General features: G+C 51.8%; 1 protein-coding gene across 1 annotated transcript; it reads left to right on the top strand.

The window, feature by feature from the left end:
- The first annotated feature begins 17,811 nt into the window (after positions 1-17,811).
- On the top strand, positions 17,812-21,694 carry LOC123163033 (glutamate receptor 2.8). Its single transcript, XM_044580790.1, has 5 exons — positions 17,812-18,092; positions 19,421-19,929; positions 20,051-20,366; positions 20,479-20,885; positions 20,995-21,694. Exons 1-5 carry the CDS (start codon positions 17,828-17,830, stop codon positions 21,508-21,510), a joined length of 2,013 nt encoding a protein of 670 aa, XP_044436725.1. The 5' UTR covers positions 17,812-17,827; the 3' UTR covers positions 21,511-21,694.
- The last annotated feature ends 463 nt before the right edge of the window (positions 21,695-22,157 follow it).

The raw sequence follows: 22,157 nt of genomic DNA, 5'->3' as shown, positions 1-22,157 counted from the left end.
GCTTACGGGACGAAACTCCGCCGCCACGAGGCGGAACCTTGGCGGACTCAATCTAGGGCTCTGGCGGAGCTGTTCTGCCGGGGACACTTCCCTCCGGGAGGGGGAAATCATCACCAACGATCCTCTCATCGGGAGGGGGTCAATCTCCATCAACATCTTCACCAGCACCATCTCCTCTCAAAACCCTAGTTCATCTCTTGTATCCAATCTTGTATCCAAACCACAAATTGGTACCTGTGGGTTGCTAGTAGTGTTGATTACTCCTTGTAGTTGATGCTAATTGGTTTACTTGGTGGAAGATCATATGTTCAGATCATTTATGCATAATATTACCCCTCTGATTATGAACATGAGTATGCTTTGTGAGTAGTTACGTTTGTTCCTGAGGACATGGGTGAAGTCTTGCTATTAGTAGTCATGTGAATTTGGTATTCGTTCGATATTTTGATGAGATGTATGTTGTCTTTTCCTCTAGTGGTGTTATGTGAACATCAACTACATGACACTTCACCATTATTTGGGCCTAGAGGAAGGCATGGGGAAGTAATAAGTAGATGATGGGTTGCTAGAGTGATAGAAGCTTAAACCCTAGTTTATGCGTTGCTTCGTTAGGGGCTGATATGGATCCGTATGCTTAATGCTATGGTTAGGTTTACATTAATACCTTCTTTTGTAGTTGCGGATGCTTGCAATAGGGGTTCATCATAAGTGGGATGCTTGTCCAAGTTAGGACAGTACCCAAGTACCGGTCCACCCACACATCAAATTATCAAAGTACCGAACGCGAATCTTATGAACATTATGAAAACTAGCTTGACGATAATTCCCAATGTGTCCTCGGGAGCTCCTTCTTCATTATTATAATTTGTCCTGGCTTGTCCTTTGCTACATAAAGGGTTGGGCCACCTTGCTGCACTTTATTTACTTTTTGCTTGTTACTATTTATCTTATCACGAAACTATCTATTACCTACAATTTCAGTGCTTGCAGAGAAAACCTTACTTAAAACCGCTTATCATTTCCTTCTGCTCCTCGTTGGGTTCGACACTCTTACTTATCAAAAGGACTACGATAGATCCCCTACACTTGTGGGTCATCACTCTACAGGTGTCTTTGAAGGTTTTTGTTGGGTTTGTCGGTGTTCTGGGAATGGGGGCCCCCAGACTCGCCTGCCTGCGGCCTGTGGCGTGGCTCAAGCGGAGGCCCAGTGCAGCCCAGCTTCATCAGCTCAAGCTCAAGACCCTCGCGAGGGGCCAAGCCTCGCGGGGCGGACGACAGGAAGCTTCCTCAGGAGCAGCCTCATCAGACGGGCTCACGAGGAGGCGGAGAGATCAAGGCAGGGTACCTCGTGAGGTGCTCGTGACGCAAGAAGTGACGATCGAGACCAGGCGGGCGCCAGGCGGGCGCCAGCCTACGTAGTGTCCTTGTTTCCCCTTCGGTGCAAAGGGGGCAAGCACAGGCCAAGGCATCAAGCAAAGGTTACCATTTCGGTGCAACAAGACCAAGACCAGCGGGACGGCAGGATGGAGGTCACCGTGGAGCCCAGGACGGCGTCACCGTCAGAGTCTTTGGCAGTCGAAGACCAACTTTGGTCAGGATAAGTGTACTAGATGTTCCCCTTCAAAATGGCCAATTGTTGGCGCTCTTCCCGCTCATTATTTGGGAAGAGGCCCAGGGCCTCCCTCTATAAATAGAGCTAGCCACCACAGAGTAAGGGCATCCAGATTTCGGGTAGACTAGAGAGAGAGGCGACTGAACTCACCCAAGAAGTTCATCGCACCAGCTCAAGAACAGCCCCTCGCGAGGCTGTTCTCCCTTTGTATTGTTCATCATCAGCCCCTGAGGCAATCCACCACACCACACACTGGAGTAGGGCATTACACCACAATGGTGGCCTGAACCAGTATAAACCTCGTGTCCCTTGTGTGTTCTTCTTTCTGTCCTAGATTCCTTGCGAGGCTTCGAGACGTGAGTTGGTAGGGGAAAGATCTTCGTGCGCACCCCAAAGTTCAAACCTCAAGGGTCTGCCGGAACCCGAAATCCGACATTTGGTGCGCCAGGTAGGGGTGCGCTGAAGCTCGCCCTTCCGTCGACCCTCTCTTCATAGACACCGCACTTCGCCCTCATGGTGTACAGCGCGTCGCCCGCTCCGGCTGCCGATGCCAACACTGGGGCCAGGGGCTCCGAGCCTTGACCCCCGCCTTGCGGCAGGTGCAGTGGCCGCGCAAGTTCAAGCCAGAGATGCCGCCGCACTACAACGGTGCGACGGATCCACTGGCTTTCCTGCTGGCATACGAGGAGGCCGTCCTAAAGTCCGGGGGCGACGACAGGATCATGGCTAACTGGTTTTCCATGGCCCTCACCGGCGTTCCGCGCATGTGGCTGCTCCACCTGCTGACGCCTTCTGTGGCCTCCTGGGAGGAGCTGCGCGACCTCTTCCTCGCCCACTATGCTGCGTGGGTGCTCCCGGTCGTTGCAGCTCTCCTGGGCGACTCACAGGCACCACCTTCGAGCCGCCACATCAAGCCGTTTGCCCGCCAGATCGGCGCCGCCTTCAAGTGCCGAGAAGGCCCCCCGGGCTGGGTGGCGCCCAAGGCCGATCTGACCTTCAACTCGGACGATCACCCCTCCAACCACGCCGGTTCGGGCGCGCTCCCGATGCTATGCACCCCCACCATCTGCCAAGTGGCCGTCACCAGGACCCTCATCGATGGTGGTGCCGACCTCAACATGCTCTCGGTGGAGGCCTTCAGCCTCCTCCATGTGCCACTAGAGCGGCTTCAGCCCAGCAAGCCCTTCTCGGGCGTCAGAGACGGTTCCACCGGCTCCTTGGGACAGATCCGCCTCCCGGTGACCTTCGGCACTCACGACAACTTCCGCACGGAGCTGATCAACTTCGACATCGCCCCCATCGGCCTCCCGTACAACGCCATCCTTGGCTACCCAGCCTTGGCCCAGTTTATGCCAGCAACTCACCCGACGTACAACCTCATGATGTGCCCGGGAGCAGCGGCGTCCTTACCGTGTCCGGAGACACGAGGGATGCACTGCAGGCACTCAAGCTTGCTTTCAACACGGCCGCGGTGGCGCAACCCGCCAGCACAGACGCCCCCGAGCCCAAGGGGGCCGCGCCGGCTAGGAAGAAGCAGCTGTTCACCCAAGATAAGGCGGAGACCAAGCAGGTGCCGGTCGACGAGGATGGATCCACTAGCGCCACCTTCACCATAGGCACCAACCTTGAACCCGAGCAGGAGGAGGCCTTGGTGAAGTTCCTACGCGCGAACAAGAAGGTGTTCGCATGGGCACCTGATCAGCTAGCAGGGGTCCCAAGGAATGTGATTGAACATCATCTCAACGTATGCCCCAACGTGCGCCCCGTGAAGTAGAAGGCAAGGCGGCAGTCCACGGAAAAGCAGGCCTTCATCATCCAAGAAACCCGCAAGTTAGAGGCAGCGGGCATCATTCGCGAGGTCCGCTATCCTGAATGGCTGGCAAACCCTGTTGATGTGCCAAAAAAGGGAGGAAAGGAACGCATGTGCGTCGACTTCACCAACCTCAACAAGGCCTGCCCGCAAGATCCGTTCCCGCTCCCTCGCATCGACCAGATCGTCGACTCTACCGTCGAGTGCGACCTATTGTGCTTCCTAGATGCCTTCTCAGGCTATGACCAGATCAAGATGGTGGTGGAAGACGTGGAGAAAATGGCCTTCCTGACCCCGTGTGGAGTGTACATCTATACCTGCATGCCATTTGGGTTGCGCAACACAGGCGCGACCTTTCAGCGGCTGATGCACATCTCCTTGGGCCGGCAGCTCGGGAGGAACGCCGAAGCTTACGTCAATGACATTGTGGTGAAGTCTCAGGAGGCAAAAACCCTGATACAGGACTTGGAAGAAACCTTCGCGACCTCAACAAAGTGGACATGCGGCTCAACCCGAAGAAGTGCGTGTTTGGAGTCCCCTCGGGCAAGCTCCTGGGCTTCCTCGTATCCCACAGGGGCATCGAGGCCAACCCAGAGAAGGTCCAGGCAGTCAAAGACATGAGCCCGCCAAAGACCCTCAGAGAAATGCAGAAGCTCACTGGGCGTGTAACCGCGCTAGGACGTTTCATCTCCAAGCTGGGGGAGCGAGCACTGCCTTTCTTCAAGCTGATGAAGAAGAAGGGCCCCTTTGAATGGACTGAAGAGGCCGACAAGGCATTCCAAGATCTCAAGAGGTACCTCACCAACCCTCCGGTGATGGTAGCTCTGCGCCCTCGGGAGCCCCTGGTGCTCTACCTTGTAGCCACCCCCTACTCCGCCAGCGCAGCCCTGGTGGCGGTTAGAGAGGAGCGCCGGACCAAGGCCGCAGCCACCGTCCCGGCCGAAGCAGAGCAAAGCCAAGAAAGCTTCATGAAGACCACGACCGCAGCCGAAAAGGATCAACCTCAGCAGGGGAGCGCACTCGGAGCGGAGGAGGCCTCTCCAAGCGACCAAGCGCTGGGGGCTCCGTCGTCTCAGGAGGCGCCTCAACCTTCGAAGGACGCGAGCTGCCACAGCACCCTCAACCTCGTCGAGCACCCTGTGTACTTCGTCAGCACGGTGCTACGGGACACAAGGGCGCGATACCCCATGCCCCAAAAACTCCTCCTCGCGCTGTTGGTAACTTCATGCAAGCTGCGGCACTACTTCCAAGGCCATCCCATCAAGGTCGTCTCAGCATACCCCTTGGAAAGGGTACTCAGGAGCCCCAGCTCAGCTGGAAGAGTCGCTGAATGGAACATCGAACTGCAAGCGTTTCAGCTAGAATTCAGCACGACCAGAGTCATCAGGGGAGCCGCACTTGCAGATTTCGTTGCAGAAGGGCAGAGGCACCGAGCCTCAAGGCAGGCGAGGATCGGTCACTTTCCCCGGGAAGCGAGGCACCGGTCGGCTGGGTCATGTACTTCGACGGGGCATTCTCCCGACATGGCGCGGGGGCTGGCGTAGTGCTCATATCTCCTACTCAGGACAAGCTCTACTACACCGTGCAACTCTGCTTCCAGCATGGAGAAAAGGTCTCCAACAACATAGCAAAATACGAAGGCCTGATAGCAGGCTTGAAAGCTGCAGTCACCTTGGGAGTAAAGCGCCTCATCATCAAGGGCAATTCGCAACTCCTCGTTAACTTCTCCAACAAAGTATACGAGCCAAAGGACCAGCACATGGAAGCCTACCTCACGGAGGTTCGCAGGATGGAGAAACAGTTCTGGGGGCTGGAGTTGCAGCATGTGCCTCGCGGCACCAATCAAGAGGCTGATGACATCTCCAAGAGGGCATCCAGGAAGCTGCCTCAGGAGCCTGGCGTGTTTGAGGAGCGACTCTTCAAACCCTCGGCGGCACCATCACTATCAAGCACGGCACAACCTAGGGAGGAGCTCCCTCAGCCGCCTGCCTCGGGAGCCCCGGCCTGTGGCCCGGCCTCAGCGGCACGCCTGCTCCTGGCATTGGAACCTCAGGAAGGATGTTGGACCGCAGAGTTCAAGGACTACTTGACGCAAGGGACCCTGCCGGAGAAGGAGGAGGACGCGGAGTGTGTGGCGCGGCAGGCCAAGGCCTACTGCATCAAGGATGGAGAGCTCTACCGGAAGCGACCAAATGACGTGTCCTTATGTTGCATTTTTTAGAGAGCAAGGGAAGGAGCTGTTCACAGACATACACGGTGGAGACTGCGGGCACCACTCATCATCACGAACCCTCGTTGGCAAGGTGTTCCGCAGCAGATTCTACTGGCCCACAGCACTCAATGACACCGTCTAGCTGGTGAAGGCTTGTGAGGCCTGCCAATTCCACGCCAAGCAGATCCATTAGCCGGCAGGGGGTCTGCAGACCATACCCCTCTCGTGGTCGTTTGCGGTTTGGGGGCTGGACATTCTGGGCCCGTTCCCTCAGACGCCAGGGGGCTATCACTACCTCTACATTGCCATGGACAAGTTCACCAAGTGGGCTGAGGTGGAAGCTGTCTGCACCATCCCAGCAGGCTCCGCAGTCAAGTTCATTAGGGGCATCGTGAGCCGATTTGGGGTGCCTAACTGCATCATCACCGACAACGGTTCACAATTCACCAGCAATCTCTTCAAAACATACTGTGCTAACCTTGGAACACAGATATGCTACGCTTCAGTAGCACACCCCCGGAGTGACGGCCAAGCTGAGCGAGCCAACGCGGAGGTCCTGAGGGGCCTCAAAACTAGGACCTTCAAGAAGAAGCCGGAGGCCTGCGGCAGGGGCTGGTACGACGAGCTCCAGTCTGTGCTGTGATCTATCTGCACGACCGCAACCAAGCTGACTAGCGAGACCCCGTTCTTCCTCGTCTGTGAAGCTGAGGCCGTCCTCCCTCATGAGGTCAGGCGTCATTCCGCGCGGGTCCTGGCATTCGACGAGGCGCAGCAGGACGCCATGCGGGGGACGGATCTCGTGCTGGGGGAGGAACGCCGTCGAGAGGCTGCGCTGCGGGCGGCAAGATATCAACAGGCGCTGCAACGATACCACTGCCGCAACATTCGCCCCAGAACTCTTGAGGTAGGGGACCTCATGCTCAGACGGGTCCTCTCCAGGGAGGGGCTGCACAAGCTCTCTCCCATGTGGGAGGGCCCATTCAAGGTTGTTCATGTTTCTAGGCCCGACTCCGCGCGCTTGGAGACCCAGGAGGGGGTGCCCATCTCGAACGCGTGGAACATTCAACATCTTCGGAGGTTCTACCCCTGAGCGAGGCCCAGTGCCTATGGAAAAGGCCCGGAGCCTGTGAAGAAGGCCAATGCCTGTGAAGCTTGCCGCTTTTTGGAAAAGGCCCGGTGCCTGTGAAGAAGGCCAATGCATGTGAAGCTCACTCCCCCCCCCCTCAAGAAAAGGCCTGGTGCCTGTGAAGAAGGCCAATGCGTGTGAAGCTCGCCGCCCGTGACACTCTCACGTAATAATGAGTGGGGCTGTACATGCCCCGGAGTCTCCGGAGTGCCGCCCCTGGACCTCGGGGGCTCCTGCCCATGCCTAGTGGCAGCACTTAGCTCTGCGCTGGTGAGAAGATGTCGAAGACTAGATTAGGTGCTGGACGCAGCTTTTCATTTGCTTTCTGCAGTTGGTTAGTTCTTCTCTATTCGAAGTTTTAGTTGGAGTTGCTTTCAGTGTTGTGCAGCGCCTAGCCCATGTTTTCCGTCTTTGCCCTTCGCTTGAACCTGCTTTCCTTTCGTGGACCTCGCAAGGGAGGCTATGCGGGCACCCTCGCGAGCGTCGCCTGGTTTAATTTCGTGAGGTTCCCCGGCCTAGATTCACAGCGGGAGCACTCCTCCCAATCAATGCCCCCCGGGCATCACGACGCGAACATCGGGCTCAAGCTTGCCACTCCCGCGGCCGGGGGCTAAAACCTAACCCTCCAACAAGTTTCTCCTTACAGGACCCGAAGTCCCTCCTACCGAGCTAAGTTGTTCCTACGCATGAACATGCAGCACCATAGCATCGCACAAAGATAGAAGGAACATCATGATAATTAAAAGCAATAGTCTAGCACGCCCCCACAGGGCTCCATGCTTCTCTCTCTATGCAGATAAGGCAAAATAGGCGCGGCCCGACCGTCTACATCACGAAGAAGAAGATTTGTGTCATCTCCTGGAGCTCAGGCGATCTCCTCTTCACGCTTCACCTGGGCGTGGCGGTGGGACGATCCACCTTCCCCCTCGAAGCGAGCACGACGGCGCGGTGGCTGGTCACGGCCGCCGCTGGAGGAGCTGCCGTCGGAAGGAGAGTCGCTGAAGCTTGAAGAGTTGCGGGCACCACCGAGCGCAGGCCCGACCTCGCCTTCACCGCTGCCGTCGCCAAGGATGAGCGAACGGCCATCGTCGTCACCTTCAGGGCAGCACCCAGCACGGCGGCCGTCTCCTCCGAACACCCTCACGAAAGGGTGGCATCGCCATCGAACTTGAAGTGGGGAGTGCATCGCTGGCCAAGGCCACGCGCGCGGGCAAACGTCTGCCAGCCGCGGGTCAACGCCATGTTCCCAGCAACATAAACTTCCACCGCCACCCAAGAGGCCCTGCTACAGCAGCCATCTGCCTGGAGCCAGAGCCCGCTCGTGGCACCAGCTGGCAGCTCACCGGTGAAGAAGCGAGGGAGCTGAAGCCAAGTACCGGGCGGATCCTCCGACCAGACGATGAACTCCGGCAGCACCTCCGTAGAATGGAATCGAGGGCAGGGAGGCCGCACGGCCACGGCGCATCTCCCCCCACCGATCAAGCGGCCTTCGCCGAGGCCTCGGGTAGTCTTCGCGGGAGTCGTGGGATGCTTGCGGGGGCGGCCCCGGCCGCGCTTGGCTGGAGGAGAGCCAGGCCCCTCCTGGCGGGCCTTCCCCTTCTCCGCGGCGAGTCACGGAGGAGAGGTGAAGAAGAGGCGGAGCAGGGGGAGATAGACTGGAAGGGCTCGCGTTGTACCATACTTATAGCCGGAGGAGGCCAACCGTCGGCCTCCACGATCGCAGGTAATCATGACCCATTTTTGCATGCAGGGACTTGTCAAGTCATGCGGTTGCCGAGGCGTCGTGGGGAAGCGGAGACGCCCACGTCCTATCAATCGCCACGCGGCGCCCAAGGCCGCAGGCTATTGGGGCATGTGACGCTTCGTACTTCCCCCTTCGCTTCTCTGCTAAGACAAGTCCGGGCGCGACTTGGGCACGGGGGCTACTGTCAGCGTTCTGGGAACGGGGGCCCCCAGACTCGCCTGCCTGCGGCCAGCGGCGTGGCTCAAGCGGAGGCCCAGTGCAGCCCAGCTTCATCAGCTCAAGCTCAAGACCCTCGCGAGGGGCCAAGCCTCGCGGGGCGGACGACAGGAAGCTTCCTCAGGAGCAGCCTCATCAGGCGGGCTCGCGAGGAGGTGGAGAGATCAAGGCAGGGTACCTCGCGAGGTGGCTGTGATGCAAGCCGTGACGATTGAGACCAGGCGGGCGCCGGCCTGCGCAATGTCCTTGTTTCCCCTTCGGTGCAAAGGGGGCAAGCACAGGCCAAGGCATCAGGCAAAGGTTACCGTTTCGGTGCAACAAGACCAAGACCAGCGGGACGGCAGGATGGAGGTCACCGTGGAGTCCAGGACGGCATCACCGTCAGAGTCTTTTGCAGTCGAAGACCAACTTTGATCAGGATAAGTGTACTAGATGTTCCCCTTCAAAATGGCCAATTGTTGGCGCCCTTCCCGCTCATTATTTGGAAAGAGGCCCAGGGCCTCCCTCTATAAATAGAGCTAGCCACCACAGAGTAAGGGCATCCAGATTTCGGGTAGACTAGAGAGAGAGGCGACTTAACTCACCCAAGCAGTTCATCACACCAGCTCAAGAACAGCCCCTCGCGAGGCTGTTCTCCCTTTGTATTGTTCATCATCAGCCCCTGAGGCAATCCACCACACCACACACTGGAGTAGGGCATTACACCACAATGGTGGCCTGAACCAGTATAAACCTCGTGTCCCTTGTGTGTTCTTCTTTTTGGCCTAGATTCCTTGCGAGGCTTCGAGACGTGAGTTGGTAGGGGAAAGATCTTTGTGCGCACCCCATAGTTCGAACCTCAAGGGTCTGCCGGAACCCGAAATCCGACAGGGTTGGCATAGATCAAGATAAGGATTTGTCACTCCGTGTATCGGAGAGGTATCTCTGGGCCCTCTTGGTAATGCTCATCACTATAATCCTTGCAAGCAATGTGACTAATGAGTTAGTTACATGATGATGCATTACAGAACGAGTAAAGAGACTTGCCGATAACGAGATTGAACTAGGTATGATGATACCAACAATCGATCACGGCAAGTAACATACCGATGACAAAGGGAACAACGTATGTTGTCATTTAGTTTGACCGATAAAGATCTTCGTAGAATATGTAGGAGCCAATATGAGCATTCAGGTTCCGCTATTGGTTATTGACCGAAGATGTGTCTTGGTCATGTCTACATAGTTCTCGAACCCGTAGGGTCCGCACGCTTAACGTTCGATGATGATTTGTATTATGAGTTATGTGATTTGATGACCGAAGTTTGTTTGGAGTCCCGGATGAGATCACGGACATGACGAGGAGTCTTGAATTGTTCGAGAGGTAAAGATTCATAAATTGGAAGGTTACATTCTGACACTGGAATGGTTCGGGACGTTTCAGATGAGTTTCGGAGTACCGGGGTTTACCGGAACCCCTCCCGGGAAGTTAATGGGCCATCATGAACCTTAGTGGAGAAGAGAGAGGGTCGACCAAGAGGTGGCATGCGCTGCCCCTTGCCAGTCCGAATTGGACAAGGGGTGGGGGCGGCGCCCCCCTTTTCCCTCTCCTACTCCTCCTCTCTTTCCCCCTTTGCTACTCCAGAAAAGGAAAGAGGAGGGGGAATCCTACTTGGACTAGGGACTCCCCACACCTGGCGCGCCCCCTTTGGGCCGGCCTCCTCCTCCCCCCCCCCCTCCTTTATATACGTGGGAGGTGGGCACCCCAAAGACACACCAAAGTTTCTCTTAGCTGTGTGCGGTGCCCCCTCCACAGTTGCACACCTCGGTCATATCATCGTAGTGCTTAGGCGAAGCCCTGTGCCGGTAACTTCATCATCACCATCGCTACGCCGTCGTGCTGACAGAACTCGGCCTCAACTGGATCAAGAGCTCGAGGGACGTCATCGAGATGAACATGTGCTAAACGCAGAGGTGCCGTACGTTTGGTGCTTGGATCGGTTGGATTGCGAAGAGGTTCGACTACATCAACCGCGTTATTAAATGCTTCCCCTTTTGGTCTACGAGGGTATGTGGACACACTCTCCCTGCTCGTTGATATGCTTCTCCTAGATAGATCTTGTGTGATCGTAGGATAATTTTTTGAAATACTATGTTCCCCAACACAACGTATGATTGCACTCTCAGCTGCACCACCAGTACAACGCCTACTTCGAGTATAGAGCAATCCTCTCACTCGGGGACTCAGTTGCGGTCCTAAATTTGCCTAAGTCAAAAAATCTAAAAACAGTATAGACAAAGCAACTGCATCCAGATAAAGCAACCAAGTTCGGATAAATCCACGAAGGTTCAGAACCACCGGCAGAGGTACTCGGGCTTCAAGCCCGAAAGAGTCTTAACAATTACAAAAGCACTCGGCATTCCGAGGCAAATGAGGATAAAGTTATCAAGTTTTTCACTCGGCGGAAGGGCTTGCTGGCTCGACGAAGTTATCCAAGTCAATGCCATCTACAATACGAGTAGCTGCAACGATAAAGGTCTCCATGAAGGATTGGAATTGGAGCTTCTTGGTGTTGGCAACCTTAAGATCCGCCAGCTTATCTTCCTTCACCTTCTTGAAGTGGACACGGACAAGTGATAAAGCAATATCAGCACCGCAGCGAGCAGTGTACTTCTTCCATTCTTGCACTCGGTCAGGGATGCTGTTGAGTCGAGTCATCAGGGACTCGAGATCATTTACAAGCACAACCTCTGGCCATAGCTCCTTGTCCATCTTGGACATCGTGACTTTCAGTCCAGCAATATAATCCAAGACACTAGCAAGGCGTGATTCAAGTCGCAACATGTTCATCGCGGCTTCATCCTTCACAGGGGATTTGATGGGATCCAGACTCATTTCAATCCGCCCAGTTTCTTCCTCAAAGTTTTGGCAGAATTCTGCACACACAGAGGAGTTGATGAATCGATAGTTGCATGACGAAGAGGTTTTGTGCAAATCAACCGGACAAGGGAAAATACCTTCGAGCATAAGGAACATCTTCTTGGCAAAGCTACCCAGATAAGTCTTTAGTTTATCTCTCTTCCGAGTGAGAACTTCGACTTTGTCTGCCAAAGCCACCTTCTCCTCCTTCAGCTGCACAACTTCCTTGTTCGCTTCATCAATGGTAGTCTTCAACTTGACGTTCTCTTCTTCCAACTTGCCGACTGAAGCCAGCTTCTTTTCAGCAAGTTCAGTTTTCTCTCGCGCCATCTTCAGTGCCGCTGCAAGGTCGAGGTCCTTCTGCTCCATAGCCTGCTTCATTTTGTCTAAAGAAATAACATTCTTCAGACAAGCTTGGAGTTGACGGTTTTCACTACGCACATATGTTCGAGTGGAGTCACTCAGTTCAAAAGACAAAAAGGAAAAATGACAAGGTGAACAGTCGACGAGTTATTACCTCCCATGGCAGCAGCTTCATCCTTGGCTTTCTGTAGATTCTCCTTGGCCAGCTCCAGGTCGAGGTTGAGACTGATCTGCTTCTTCTCTAGTTCAGCAAACTTGGCTCCGAGATCATAGGATTTCTACAGCAAACAACAAGACAAGTCAATTGACGGAAACAACTATCAGTCACTTTTGAGTGATGAGATGCAAAGATCAAATTATTATGGCAAAAAGAGTTCTAAGACTACTGCTGAATCAAACATTCAACAGCAGTCTCGGGGACTACACCTGGTGGGTGCACTTAGCGTGCCCCCACTGGTTTGATTTCCCACTCGGCATGGTCTGCCCAGCACGAGTGGAAGGAGTTAAAAAAGAAAAATTTCTCAGACATTCATTCTCAGATCACCACCGACTGCCAGCAGTCGACCACGGTCTCGGAGACTACACCCAGTGGGTGCACTTAGCGTGCCCCCACTGGTCCAGTTGCCACTCGACACGATCTATCTATGTCGAGTGGAAGTTCTACAAGTAAACATTTCACAAAGAACCCCGCCGAATCAAACATTGGACGGTGGTCTCGGGGACTACATCCAGTGGGTGCACTCGGCGTGCCCTCGCTGGTTCAAGAGTACACTCGACACGACCTAGTCGACTCAAGCGACAGAGCTACACAGCAAAAATTAAAACACCCAATGGGTGAGTGGATGCAAGGTGCAGACTCGTGATAGATGCACATTAAAGGTTCCAAAACGCTCATCCACGGACATCTTACGAATAATAAAGCAGCAGTTTTCAAATAGCTGGATATCAGACGGAAATCAACTTACAATTCCACTTACTTGGACATTGGATTGAAGAGCAGAGCTGGCATCATAGGCGGCATTGCTGGTGTCATACACCACTTTCAGTCGCTCCATCATCAGACCCATCTGAATCATAGCTTCTTTGGCAGCTCCCACTTGGCTCTCCGAAGCGTTGTACAGAGCAAACAGCGTAGATGATGGAGCAGATGATGTGGTTGGTAAAGCTAGAGATGGAGGTGGTACAATGGGGCCAGGAATCTGAGCAGTCGATGCCGAGGGCTAGTCAGTCGACAAGGGATCAAAAAAAGAAACAGAAGTTCGAACTGGATCACGAAGTTGCTGAACGACTGGTTCTGATGCTGACGTCGAGTGGGCCGCCTTGCTGGCGAGCACTTTCTTGCTTAGAGTCTTGCTCTTTCTCCCTGTGTTCCTTGGAGGCGCTTCATCATCATCATCATCTGGAAGATGGATAACATTCGCTGGTGCTGCAAGACACTCGACGTCAGTAGTCCAATCGACTGGCAAAACAATTGGCAAAGTTGAAATGTGACCAAAGAGTCGTACCTTCTCTGGAAGTAGCTGCATCTGCAGTTTCCGCGTCCTCCCGCTCTTTGCCAATGTCCATAGACGTCCCAGAGGTAGCAGCATTGAAAGTTCCCAACTCCAATCGGTCAAACAAGGAAAGAAGTTCACATTCTAAACAAACGCAAAGAGAGGTAACACTCACATTGAGGCGACAGGCACATCCATCTTTATCCTGGGCAGGGCCTTCCGAGGTTCAGGCGCAGCGACTCTGGCCTGCTTTGGGGCCTTTTCTGATGGCTCAGGAGTGGACGTCCGAGTGTGCTTTGGGACTTGCGTACTCAGCGGAACTGCTTTGCCACGTCCATGCGCCGGATCATGTGTCTGCTTGGAGCGATGCTCAGAGCAGGGCGGCGAGTCGACCTCCTCACTGCTATCAGAATCTTCACTGTCTTCTTCACTTTCGTCGTCAGATTGCCAGTCGTTGCTCCCTGCATCGCTATCCTCTCCCTCTTGGAACTGCTCCCCGTTGGGCATCGAGTACATCTCGGTATAAATCTGCAAGACATGAGTTAAACAAGCATCAGTCGGATTCAAGGACATTTGCAAATTAGAATATGGAAACACTCGGTAAAGGCCTGACCTTTTTCAGCTCATGGTTGGAATCAAATGGCCAAATCCTCCTGGACCCCTGGGGTTATCCTTGTTCCTAGTTATGCTCCGCAGCCAGTGAGCCACCGTCTCCTCAGCAACCTCCTCTGGGTGGATCCGAGCGATGTCTTTGGTGACCGAGTACATCCACATTGGGTGATCATGGGCTTGGAGAGGCTGGATGCATCAACTGAGGAACACCTCCAACAGATCCATGCCAGTTACACCCTCCCGGACTAAATTGACAACCTGGTCAACCAAATGTGAAACCTCGCCCTTCTCCTCTGGAGTCACGGTCAGCGAAGAAGGTAAGCGAGGTCGATCCATGGTGAAAGGGGGGAGGCCGGTCGGCTGACCCGGAGTCGGAACATCCTTACAATAGAACCAAGTCGACTGCCATCCCCGAACTGACTCGGGAAGGGTAATGGAAGGAAACCACCGACCTCTGGTCTGAATCCCTAAATCCCCACACATCTGAATTACATGCATATTTTCGTCAGTCGGATGGCACTTTCTTCACCGACTGAGATCGACAAGTAAAGATATGCTTGAACAGACCCCAGTGTGGATGGCAACCCAGGAAGTTTTCACACATCGAGATAAACGCAGCAAGATACGTGATGGTGTTCGGGGAAAATGGTGGATTTGGGCACCGAAGAAGTTCAAGAAACACCGGAAAAAAGGATGCGGAGGAAGGAAGAAACCGCAGTCGACGTGGGTTGCGTGAAGAACGCACTCACCCTCATGCGGCTGAGGTTTAGACTCGTTCCCCGGCAACCTCCAAGAACCATGAGCAATCAAGCCTGCATTGGCCAGATCCTCCAAGTCTTCCCTCTGGATCGTGGATCGAATCCAGTCCCCCTAGATCCAACCAGGCGGCAAACCAGACCTCGATGACGACCCCTGAGTTGTCTTCTTGCCCTTCGCCGCCATCGCCACCTTCTTCCAGCGCTCCAGGGCCACCGTCTTGTCCTTCCCCATGGCGGCGGAGTGCGCACGGGCGAGCGGAGACGACGAGGGTGGTGGAGGACGCGGTGGAGAATCAGAGGAGGAAGAGGACGATTGGGACGCATTGTGCATTGCATCGACCCGAGCGCTATTTATGAGGCCTCTTCCGAGTGGGCTCGACCAATCTTATCATATCCCGCAGCAGGTGCTCGCCCGATACGCCCCTGTCTATCCACTCTGATGACTGCGGCACACTCCGGCCCGCGCGCTTCTCCAAAATTTTGAATCGGAACCGCAGAGTAACCAATTGCGCCGAAGACTTTGCACCATAACACACTCGAAGACTATCAGCAAAACTCACTCGGCGACCTCTAAATTGATCAAGGTGACTGAAACAAAGTTGAAACCCTAGCATAACTCCCTGATTCCGGTGAAATGCCTCTGAAGCATGGAATCGAGTAGGAACCAACTTCAACTCTCTTTTCACTCGGACCTCAATCCATTCGGGGGCTAATGATGATGCCATAAACCTAGAGTAGGGTCATAGGCCTGACCTAGATGCCCTACCCAAGGTCACTACCCTAGAGTCAAGAACATTCAAGGTACAAGAAAGGATACCGACTGAAGTCACCTCGGAGTGCAATCCACTCGACCAGTTACCCCACTCGGATACCCCAATTCCATTCCACCAAGATAAAGTCATTCGACCATACAAGAAACCACTCGGAGTACAGAAGACCTAAAGCCACCCCAGGATGGCAACGGTCAGGCGTTCAGTCCGTAGTCTTAAAGATCATTTACAGCTCTTTATAGCTAGCATTACCAGTAACGCCATGTCTTAATTTATATTGAACCCTGTGTAACGTGGGATGGCTGGGGTCCTGGCGCACTCTATATAAGCCACCCCCTCCTCTGGCACAAGGGTTCGCACCCCCTGTAACACACATACTCATATTCCAGTCGACAACCTCAGGGCACCCAGACGTAGGGCTTTTACCTCCTCCGAGAGGGGTCTGAACTCGTAAACTCGTGTGTACAACCTCGCCGTAGTTAGGACCTCGCCTCCTCATATGTACCCCCCCCCCCCCCCTACTCTTACTGTCAGACTTAGTACCACGACAGCGTCCGCGAGCTCTCATATTTGAAATGGATATGAGGGTTCGCGGACAGTCCGGACGTATAGGGATGCTATATGAAGGGTCCGGTTGGGTCATGTTTTTTGTTCTCTCTCCTCTCCGGTCACTGACCGGGCGCGTTCACGGTCGTATGAGGGATGGTTTGAGACGTACGGCTGTAAATGCTCTAAGAACAACAAATCGATGTGCTGGCTCGTAGGTAGCTCGGTTTTACTGTTTTTTTTTATAATACAACGGCCAAGAGAACACACACATAGGCATAGGTCTTGCAAGGTAATTATCCACACACAAAAAAGGTGTTGCGTAGTAATTAGTGCAGCAAGGATCGATAAACCCATGCCATCACTTTCATAAACAAAGATCTGTGCCCAGCAAGTCGTCCGTAGAATTAATACATTCACCATGTAGTATACGGAACTGGAGCTAGCAGCTAGGTTGGAGTCCTTGCCGGCCATGGATCAAAAGAGTCAGAGCAAGTCTGCATCAAGATGTACACAAAACTCTCGGTGTTTCATTTACTGCATGTATGAAACTGCGACGATGCCTCGGTTGTTCTTTAGCCTCAAGTCGTCGTAATGGGATGTATCATCTACTCCCTTCGTCCGGAAATACTTGTCATCAAAATAGATAAAAAGAGATGTATCTAGTACTTAAAAGGAGATAAGTACTAGATATATCTCTTTTTATCCATTTTGATGACAAGTATTTTCGGACGGAGGAAGTACTAGTATCATGCATATGATACTAGTGTATTATACTACTTTCCTAATGCATAGTATTATAAGTTAGTATCTTAGGTTGCCTTATTAATTGTCATGCATGACACAAAGTAGTGCAACATTTAATATAATGCATGATATGATATGATACCACACCATCTCTTTTTTATTTAATTGTATGTCATATCATTCTAAAAGTCTAGTTAGTATGCACGATAGCGCTTATGATACTCCTATTACGATCAGCCTTAGTCGACCTCGACCTTCGCCATCGCTCCTGCCTACTCGGAACATGCATGTGCCATGTACTACGTACGACCTCCCTAAAGCCCACGCAGACATTGGGATTTCGGTTCTGCTACTAATGCAGCAAGGATCTATATATGTCCATTCTTGCGACTGTCGTTATTTTTTCGCCTTATCTATGCTTCAGTTACCCTAGCGAACATTCTACTTGACAGTTGACAGTTGACACTGACACCAGAAACCTCGTCGAAACTCACATGCCTGCCGCTGCCTGGACACACTCGCCGAATTGTGAGGACAAGCCAAGAGACCGAAGATGATCCATCAAGCTGCTGAGGACGCCTTTCCAATGGTGCCACGCTTCTTGCCTTTGCATCCAAGTGACTTCTTGAGGCTGAGTCAAGAGACAGAGAGAGGGAGAGAGAGACACTTTCAGACTTTCGCTGCATTTCTAGAGAACTTGCTTGCATACAAGAAATTTCGCCCGAGGATGAGGAGGATTACCAAGGAAATTTCGCCGCCGGCCACCCGCCCGGTGCATACACATCAATGTACATACACGGCGGACAGTATATATACACGATGTAGGAGTGCAGTGCAGTCCTACCGTATCCACGTTCCACGGACGGACAGCAAACTACACCGAATTACAGTAGTAGGGAGAATGCCACCGCGCGCGCGCATGGAGCGGCCGGCAGCAAGGATCGTAATCATCCTCGTCACTTTGCTCACGCTTTGGAGCAGCGCCGTTGCCGTTGCATCGCCGTCGGCGGCGCCGGTGCGGGTCGGCGTGGTGCTGGACCTGACGAGCGTGGGGAGGGAGAGGCGCGCCTGCATTTCCATGGCGTTGGACGACTTCCACGCCGCTCACGCCGGCTCCGGCGCCGCGCGGATCGAGCTGCTCGTACGAGACTCGCGCGGTGATCTGACCACGGCCGCACATGCTGGTAAAAGAACATACGTCGAACCTAAATATCTCTCTCTAGTCGTCTTCGCTTCAACATATCTCACCCCTGCATGTATCTGGCATTCTGGCTACTTGAGCTTAAATTCAAAGATTGTTTTTCCATACGATCCAAATTCGGACTTAAATTTAAATATGAGTAGATGACATACAAGTTCATTCAATTCAAGTGAACTCGTAATCCCTTTTACTCAAAAAAAGTTCATTCAGTTCAATACACACACTTAATATCTCCGCAAGAAAAAACACACTTAATATTCTGGGATAAATATGAAAGAATTTCGTTCATATTAATGTTTGAGGAGTTTTTTTTAGGAAAACGAGGTTTTTTGTTTTTTGGTGAGAGATATTTTTGTTCGGTTTTTTTTGTTGAGAAAAGTTCGGTTTTTCCTTTGAGCAAAAAATTCTGGTTCGTTTCATAAACCCTAAATCGATCGGGTCCCTGTGCAATGTTGGCCCACGTAACACACCGGCCTTCTAGGGCCCAGGCACTTGTTTTTTTGTCAATTGGGCCCATGCACCTAGTAGTAGTACCACACGGCACACGCCCAAACATCCACTCGCTTCCCTCATACAACCGTCGTAACCCCAGCACCGCCGACAGCCTCAGCAGGCCAACCCCTCAATGTCCAGACACGCTACTCCCGCCCGGCGCCGAGATGCTGAGTCCTTCCTCCGCTTGTCGCCTTGCCACTACTGGCTATGGGCCACGGCTGCACCACCCACGGTCCCTCTGAGGCTTTGACCTCTGTTGACCCAGCGAACCGCCATGGCCTCCATCGTCGTTGCAGCTAGCGGCAAAGCCTCCTTAGCTCTTGCCCACAAGGTACTCTTTCTCGCGACTCCACTGGCTGGCTAGTGGGTACAAAGCGGCAGGGCAAAATTTTCTTTCAAGTTATTTTTGTATGTATGTATGGAAGTTACGAAAGCAAAAAGGATCTGTTATGCGGATGCACGGCATACCTATAGTCCCTCACTTTGATGATGCTGATAATCCCTTACTCTGGCGTGAAACTACAACATATAGTGTAAGTCAAAGTTTTGAATAGCCAGCTGTAGCGTCATTATAGCGGTTTGAGCAGTGTGCCGCTAAATGATCAGCTATAAGATTCATGTACAATTTTTCGATAAGGTTTTGTAATAGCCAGCTATAGCAAGCTGATTTGGAGGACCGCTGCTATTTTGCATAGCCCGCTATTTAAAACAGTGGTGTAAATACTTAAATGAATAATGCAACAATAGGCCTATTTGCTTGCTTAATTGTTCCTAGATCATGCTATTTGCTTGGCTAATTCTCTATGATTTTGGCAGCCGAGGACCTGATCAAGAATAGGCAAGTGCAAGCCATCATATGGGGCCCTGCGACACTAACCAAAGAAGATCATGTCACACACCTGGGCCGTCGCCGCAACCAAGTCCCTGTTCTCTCCTTCCCCAGCATTTCTCCAACATCGTGTGCCTTTTGGCTGGAAGATTCCGTAACAGTTCCTTGGGGCTATGCAAAATTTGGCTTTACACTTGGAAATGACAGTATAACCTTTCCTAACTCACAAACCGATAGAAGATACAGAAGAAAACTAGATACAAGAAAATCAAGCAAGAGTTGCAGAGGTAAAAGGCTAAAGATTGCCGTGCCGCACAAACCAGGTTTTCAAGTTTTTGTGACTGTTACTAATCCTAATTCCAAGAAACAACATGTCACTGGCTACAGCATTGATATCTTTGAGGCTGCTATGAGGAATTTACAACCTCGTCCGTGCCATAAATATGTTGCGTTCGACGGTACTTATGATGAGCTAGTAGGCAACGTGTCTTTGGGGGTAAGGCTAACTCCTACACCACTTGCATCTCATCCTTTTTACGAGTATTCATATGTTAACACTATAGTTTCTTGTACCTAAATACCTTTTCATCTCTGCTAATTATCTGACGGGTAAACAGGTGTATGATGGAGCAGTAGGCGATGTGACCATAACCGTGGAAAGAGAGACCATAGCCGACTTCACAGTACCATACACACAGCCTGGTGTGTCTATGCTTGTGCTTCCTGAGGATAAAACAGATGCAATAATCTGTTGGGCATTTGTAAAGCCACTAACAGGGAAGCTTTGGTTTGCAACCATGGTCTTCTTCTTCTATACTGGCTTTGTCATTTGGATGATTGAACTACCCAGAAATCAGGAGTACCAAGGATCAAGGTCAAGACAGTGTAGCACTGCCCTCTACTTCGTTTTCTCCACTTTGACATTTTCTCATGGTCAGCACTTGAAACTTGAAGTTCCTCTCACAATATTTGATGCATTATAATAAGTATTTTAATATATTACCATAGTTATAAGATTACAGTCTCTTGGTTATTCCATGCACAGGTCATACTATTAGAAGCCCCTTGTCAAAAATTGTTGTGGTGATATGGTGCTTTGTAGTGCTGGTTCTTGTCCAGAGCTACACAGCAAGCCTGTCATCCTATCTGACTGCAAAGAGGCTCCGTTTGACAGATTTTGAGAAGCTCCGGCAGAGTGGTGACTATGTAGGATACCAAGATGGTTCATTTGTGCGATCCTTCTTGCTGAATCATTACATCAGTGAAAAGAGGTTAAGGAAGTACACCACGAAAGAAGAATATGCTGTTGCTTTACGGAAGGGATCCAAGAATGGAGGGGTGTCGGCTATTGTTGATGAGATCCCTTATTTAACTTCGTTCCTCTCTGACGATCGGTACAAAAATGATTTTACTATGCTTGGATCCATATACAAGACTCCTGGATTTGGTTTTGTAAGCTACTCAACCTAATGCCTTGGTATATTCCTGATTTGTTCTTGCAGCGTATGCTGCAGTCTGGACCAAAAACAATTAGTTGCTGACTTTGTGTTCTTATCTTCAGGCATTTCATCTAGGTTCTCCGCTCGTTCATAATCTTTCAACTGCCATCCTGAACCTAGCAGGAGGGGATGAGGGATCAAGAATCGAAGTGAAATGGTTTGGCACAACTTCATCGCCGATAGATGCTGGCACAATCCCAGACACTGATTCAGCGCCTCTTACTTTAGAAAGCTTCTCTGGTCTCTTCGTCATCACTGGATCCATTTCAACTCTCATGCTGCTGATAAGCATAATGAGGTTGATTCATGCCAGATGCACTAAGTTGAGAAAGGCTGATGTGGAAAGTGTCAGCTACAGTGGCACCAACGATGAGTCCCATCTGTTGCAGAATGGCATAGGTGACAACCCCAGCCCTGATCAACAATCCTTCCATGAAGCTGGCAATAATAATTCCGGGGGCGTCCATATGAGCGGCGAAAATGTTGGAGACACAGAGCCTGACCCATTGCAGCAGAATGGCATGCATGGTGGCTCTGTCCCTGCAGGACACATTCAGATTGAGATGCACAATGTCTAAGGTAAAGGGAAGCGCAGATGCTCATGAGTACTTCCCTCGTCATTGAAGTGATGCTGCATTCCATATCTTGGACTATAGAGGACTTGGTTTTTTCTCTCTTCCGCGCTCTCTTGGAAAGAAGAGGTAGATGTTCAGTGTGCATATTCTCTTTAGACAATATACTTATGTTTTCAAAGTAGTACCGATGTACTAGAAGTTCTGTAATTTCATTTGTAAATAGATGGTGGTTTAGACAGGTACAGTCCTCAACTTTTGTAAATAACATTCTAATGGTATTGTTTGCATTTTACAACCCTGAATGTCCGACGTTGGGGAAGTTCATGTTTTATGGAACGTTGCCTGTAAACCGAACGGAGGCAGTATTACTACATATGTAGTATATGACTTTACATGTGTGCTTCAGCCCTACCAGGAGAATGCTTCTGTTGCTATTAAAGCAACGCTGCATTCCACAACTTGAATTGGATATAAACAGTCGTATTCATCCCTATCTCTTTTGCGTATTAAATATATACTCCCTCCAACCTATAATATAAGGGCGTTTTTGACACTTTAAGAGTGTTTTTTACACTAGTGATGTACACAGTTGTCTTTTTTTTTTTTGCAAGGCACATTTGTCTGTTCAGATTGACATTATTTATGATATC

Source organism: Triticum aestivum, chromosome 7B (assembly GCF_018294505.1).
Source record: "Triticum aestivum cultivar Chinese Spring chromosome 7B, IWGSC CS RefSeq v2.1, whole genome shotgun sequence".
NCBI lineage: Eukaryota > Viridiplantae > Streptophyta > Magnoliopsida > Poales > Poaceae > Triticum > Triticum aestivum.
Note: the sequence above shows the minus strand (reverse complement) of the source record. Positions and strands in the feature narration are given on the sequence as shown.

What these genes read in the sequence shown, in the direction of transcription:
- LOC123163033 (XM_044580790.1), top strand. Translation starts at nt 17,828, where the DNA reads ATGGAGCGGCCGGCAGCAAGGATCGTAATCATCCTCGTCACTTTGCTC. An exon ending in GACCACGGCCGCACATGCTG is followed by an intron (nt 18,093 to 19,420) that starts GTAAAAGAACAT and finishes TGATTTTGGCAG; the next exon opens with CCGAGGACCTGATCAAGAAT. An exon ending in CACTTTGACATTTTCTCATG is followed by an intron (nt 20,367 to 20,478) that starts GTCAGCACTTGA and finishes TTCCATGCACAG; the next exon opens with GTCATACTATTAGAAGCCCC.